The 5,615-nt window shown below is 39.5% G+C and overlaps 1 protein-coding gene across 2 annotated transcripts in view; it reads left to right on the top strand.

Annotated features, from left to right (window-relative positions):
* The first annotated feature begins 546 nt into the window (after positions 1-546).
* The window catches only part of NUP35 (nucleoporin 35kDa), an 8,467-nt gene continuing 3,398 nt past the window's right edge, over positions 547-5,615 (top strand). The window contains exons 1-4 of one of the 2 annotated variants that reach the window (XM_010022318.1): positions 547-716; positions 2,811-2,938; positions 4,584-4,644; positions 5,254-5,395. In XM_010022318.1, the coding sequence (XP_010020620.1) occupies positions 557-716; positions 2,811-2,938; positions 4,584-4,644; positions 5,254-5,395 (491 nt within the window). In that variant the 5' untranslated portion in view covers positions 547-556. Of the gene's footprint in view, positions 717-2,810; positions 2,939-4,583; positions 4,651-5,253; positions 5,396-5,615 lie in introns of both variants that reach the window. The other variant, XM_010022319.1, reaches the window with a different exon arrangement.

Below are 5,615 nucleotides of genomic sequence, written 5' to 3'. Positions count from 1 at the left end.
CTTCCTGCCGGGGTTCCCGCGTCCCTCCGGCCTGGTGAGGTGGCGAGGGCCGGACGCTGCCGGGCTGAAGCGGGTCAGGGGGGATGGGGCCAGGGTGCTCGTCTTCCTCGAAGGGAACGTGAAAAGGGGGCGTGTAGCTTAACTATGGAGCCGGTACCAGGTGGCGGCAGGGCCGCGGGGAAGCCGCGGTGCTCTGTCGGAGCGCGTTCGCTGGGCGGGGACGGAGTAGGACCGGGCCGTGGCCTCATTGCTTTTACATTAGAAACACCTCTGAAGCACCCCCAAACCCGCAGTTTTCCTCAAGCCCAGAAATCCAGCCGTAACCAAAGTAGTATATTTTAAGAACAAAGTTCTCGCCGTTATCAGTTCTTGTAGTTGGAAACGGTGTAGGATTGTGATAAACTTTGCTCTCTTGGAAAATGAATGCTTAGAACTTAAGTAATTTACTGCATATTGTTTTAAATTTTTTTAATAGAACCATTGTAGAAGCAGTGAAAAAGCCTAGGTTCCTTCCATGCTTTTCGGTTTTGTTTTCGTTAACGCAGGAGCTGAGCCGATGACTCTCGGCTCCCCGACATCTCCAAAACCAGGAGCTAGTGCTCAGTTTCTCCCTGGGTTCCTGATGGGTGATTTACCTGCGCCCGTGACTCCGCAGCCGCGTGCTTTAACCGGCCCTTCAGCCGGGGTGATGGAAATGAGGTCTCCGCTACTTACAGGTCAGAATTTGCTGAGTCCTCAGAAATCGTCGTGAAAGTAAACTTCGGTTTGTCTTATTGCTCTATGTGGCTGTTGCAGACTTGAGTTATTGTAGGTTTATAACTTGATGTAAATGAGCTCAACTCGTTAAAAAATGGTAGACTCAAATGTATTCAATGGAGTTTGGCTAAATTCTTCAAAGTAGACTTAAGTTTAATAACTTTTTTTAAATGTGGCAGTTTTGGTATCAAGAAAGATTGCTTTTACAGGCAATATGAACCTCACCTAACATAAAATCAGTTTATATAGCTCTTGACAAGTTGATTGCACATACAACCGTCAGTGTTTTCTCTTGGTTTAAAAGGGAGATGCCTGCTGGCAAACTAAATGCAGCTTGTGCCAGCTGCAAATTTATTTGCACTGAGTTTTGACAAGTCACTAAGATAGTCAGACTTCTAAAAACCAGATAGGGAAAAACTAAAACGCCTTTTCTAATTACTATCTAGTGGTTGTATTTGCAGTCTTGATGTCTGCTGTAGTTGAGCTGGAATAGTGACATTTCCTAGCTGTGGATGCTTCTGTCTTTCGAACCAGCCAACTGATCCAACTAGAAAAAGTCCTTACCCATGTTTCTGAATTGTGGAATTACATGTCTATTTTCTTCTCTGGGAAGTATGAGTGAGTAGGTGTCCTGGGTTCAGCTGAGCTTAAACCCCAGCAGTAGGTAACAGCTTCATTGATTTATTTTGTGTGATGGGTGATGTTGGCTTTTGTATTGAATCAGCTGGTATAAGCTATATAACTGGTGGTGGTAGTGTGCTAGTAATTTTGAAGGAGAAATTGAAGATTAAAATACTCCAGGACAATTTAGATATTATTTTCATTCCATTTCAAGCAGAACTGGACTGGCTGATCTTTCTGGGTCTCTTTCAGCCTGAGATATTCTATGATTGGTGGTGTGTTGGTTTCCTGCTTCTTGTTCTTGTTAATTTCCCCTGTCATCCCCCTGTTGTCATCCTTGCCCCACTCCACCCCTCCTTCCCCCCACCATGTACAAGCCTCTTAAGTAAATATTTATGAAATTTAAAATAGTCATGTGAATTTCACCTGTTCTTAAAAGGCTTTATTACAGCTTTAGAGTATCAGTTCTAGAAAAGGGAGAACCAGTAAGATACTAATACAGGTCTCCCAAAACAAGTGATTAAGTATGTGACTTAAACTGAAAGCCTTTTTGAGTGTGTGCTTTATTATATGCTGTAACTAGTTGGAACTAGATGATCTTAAGGTCCTTTCCAACCCTAACTATTCTATGATTCTAACAGTTTCAGGCTGCGTTAAAACATCCAAGGGGAGTTTTGAAGCTCAGAATTTAGGATTGAGAAGTACTTTAGAAAAGTTTAATTTCAAATGTTTTGCAAGTGAAAACTGTTAAATCAGACTACTTCCCCTCTCTCTCCCCTTCTTTTTTTCTGGGGTAAACCCACACAGAGTTCAGAGGTATGTCAAGATCTTTCAGTTTAATTCTCTTATATTGGAAGTCCCAAAATTTACAAAATTGGAGAGCAGGTAGTTTAACTTTATCCTGTTGCTGCTCTGAAGATCTTACATTTTTATTTACCAAGGAATCACATGGGAGAGGAATTTGGACAATGGGAATGTGACAGCATGTGCAATGTCTGTGTGCATTTTGGTATGGTTCTTTAGCATGTAGAAGGTCTTAGGTCTGAAAAACCTTGTTCTTGCATCTCTGCTACAGAGGAGTTAGTCTCTGAAACAATTAAAATGGTTTACTAACCTGCCTTGAAATAGGAAGATGTAGCTATGCTCAGAGCTTTGTAAAAATAAGTGTATGTAAGTAGTAAATGTACTGGGTTAATAAGAGGTATAAAAATTTTAGATGATACTGAGTAAGGAGGCAGTTTGACACAAACATGATATTCTTATGTAGAACATTCAAACCTGGACAATTTGGTATGCCAGATAGTTTTGCAAACCCCCAGTGAAACAACTGACAGCTCTCATGGCTGAATTTACTTTTGAAGTTTCAAAGCAAGTAGCAGTAGAGTAAAATTAGAAGTTTTCTTATGCTCCTACTTTGTTTCTTTTGACTGCAGGAGGATCTCCCCCACAACCAGTAGTACCTACACATAAAGATAAAAGTGGTGCTCCACCAGTTAGAAGTATATATGATGAATTATCTAGTCCTGGACTTGGATCAACGCCTCTAACCTCAAGAAGAACAGTAAGTGGGTTAGATATTGGCCTGTTCTTAGCAGAAGATGTGGGGTATCTTATTGCTTCAGTGAATTCTTTAACTCAGTTGTATAAACTGCTATAGCAAAATGACTGGTGAGTCTTCAGATCATGAAATTGCTTAGTCTGGGTGTTTGATATGCTTGTTCTGCGCAGTCTAAACGACAACTGCAGTTGTGAAGCTGTCTCCTATTGTTACTGATTTTTGATATGGAAAATGCAAATCATGACTCTGCTGTTTTCTATGTAGCAAATGCAGACTTGTTGCAGCTTTTTACATTCTTGTAAATTTATTGGGCTGCTGATTGCCAGAAGGATCCAAATATGTGTTATCTTTTTGTTTATTGGGTGATAGAGGCGTTTACTGAAATAGAAGGAATTTTGTGCTAGGTAAAACATCTAACAAAAGCTTGGGCAGGGAGGTGGGGTTAATTTTGAAAGTGTAACAGTAAAATTTCTACAAGGTCATTCTAATAATAAGCTCCTCTGCTTCAGCTGAGCAGTCAAGTGTTAGTAGGTTCTTCTTCAGTGAACATGATTCTTTCAATGCAAGGAGGAGGCCTTTCACTGAATGAGCTGTCTTTTTATTGGATTTTGGCTTCTGAGAAGTTTATTCTGAAAGTTCAAGTCCTCTGGATACTTGAAAAGGAAAAAAAGAGCAGCTATCACAATGCCTGTTGCTGTGTCTACAGGTGCTCCACTTTGTTTGATCTTACATCTAGGAAATGCCATGATTCAGGCTGAAAGTACACTAAAATTATTTTGAATATTGAAATCCTATATTAAAAAGAAAATAACTACTAGCAGCTAAATCTGAAAGTGTACTTTCCTTCAATGCACTAAGTGGCTGAGAGGGAAAGTAAGTCTAGTGATCAGGAATACAAGTGGGGGTTATGCTCCCATGGTTTTTAAGTCCTTTAGACAATGAAAATCAGATGCTGGTAACTGATGATACTGGCATGCTTTCCATCAGGATGCACGTGAATGTGTGAATTGCTGTATTACTGCAATAATGAGATACCTATTTTGAAAAGGTTAAGCTATCAAGTTTCTAGGTATTGATAGCTAAAGCTACTTGGTTTCGTAAAGTGTATGTGATTGGTGTTAGGTAATGGATTTTTGAGTTCCTATTACCTGAAGCTCGCCCTAAGCCTAAACAAGCTTTTCTTTTATACCAGTAGCTCTTTCTTGTTGGGTGATAAATATTATAGACAGACCCTGAATCCTATTGCTTATGGTGCTTCCCTTCTATAGTTTGGTTTAGACTCCCATACTTTCTCAGATACTTGCATTTAAGCCTCTGATCAGGAAAGATAACTGCATTCTTTTCTAAGGCTTAGTAATCAGCTGGAAATTCCGTAATGTAATAGTTGAGGCCTACTAGATGTCTGGAGTATCTGCTAGGCTGTGTGCTAGAATATAAAAATCTTGTCAAACAACTTTCCATCAATAACTTTTAATAATCTTATATTAAATATACATATAAATGTCTGTTCTTGCTCTTAAAGTTAGGAGTAACTTGAAGGAAAAGGTTAATGTTCTTGCCTGATTCTTAAGTTACCTGAAAATGGTCTCTTCTGATCTGACACATGTACCTGTAAGAATGATTTGTTACTTTATGTATTTTAATGCAGGCCGGCTTTTCTCTAACACAGAGCCCATTGGTTGGAACTATGCCATCAACCCCTGGAACAGGTAGATGTCCTGTCACAATGTACCATCTACTGTTGTACTGCTTTCCTTCATACATAAAAAACATCACTATTTTAGTATATCAACTCCTTGCTAATTTGTGAAAGAGTTGCGTGTTTATTTATTAGCTTTTCAAAAGGAATATGGATGTGACTGACTGAATTTCAGTCATCTTATTCTTTATTCTGAATTTGTTGTTGAACTGAGCATAGAGGTGGTTGTACTTGAGCGAAGTAGCTGAGACTGATGGGTTGTCTTCCATCTTCATACGGCTTTCTGTTTTGTGTATGAACCTGTGGCTTCTTGCTAAGCTTAATTCTGCTGTGTTTTTATTCCTATTTGGCTTGTGTGTTAAGCTGCTGGTATTCAGAGGTCAAGGAAAAGCTATGGTGCTGGTCATAAAACTGACTAGCATGCCTGCACATGTGAAGTTTGGCTGACTGCCATTAATCTGTCTTTGTTTTTTTTCTTGCAGTCTGTCTGCAATTAATCTCCACCAAACTTTTTGTATACAAGAGAAATGCTTGATGCTATATTTATTCCTTTACAATAGTCTCTTGAGCTTATCTGTCTTGCAAAAACTAATTAGTTAATACCATTTAAATTTAACAGCTTCAGGTGTGTTCAGTCCTGCAAGTATTGGGCAGCCTAGGAAGACTACTCTATCTCCTGCTCAGCTAGATCCTTTTTACACTCAGGGTGATTCCCTGACTTCAGAAGATCAACTTGACGACACATGGGTAACTGTATTTGGGTGAGTTGATTTCCAAAGTGGTAGAAAAACCGTGGGTGAAGTCTTTACAACATATGGATAGTAGAGGGATGTTGCTGTTGTCTAGCATTTCTAGGTTCTGCATGAAATATAGCTGTGGTTAAAGCCAGCAAATGCATATATTTTAGTGAAGCACCCTACCTTAAGCGACATGTTTGATTTATTTTTATTTTTTTTTTAAGTTAGAAAGGCCTCATTCTAC

The sequence above is a fragment of the Nestor notabilis genome, unplaced genomic scaffold, assembly GCF_000696875.1.
Source record: "Nestor notabilis isolate BGI_N333 unplaced genomic scaffold, ASM69687v1 scaffold15519, whole genome shotgun sequence".
Taxonomy (NCBI): domain Eukaryota; kingdom Metazoa; phylum Chordata; class Aves; order Psittaciformes; family Psittacidae; genus Nestor; species Nestor notabilis.
Note: the sequence above shows the minus strand (reverse complement) of the source record. Positions and strands in the feature narration are given on the sequence as shown.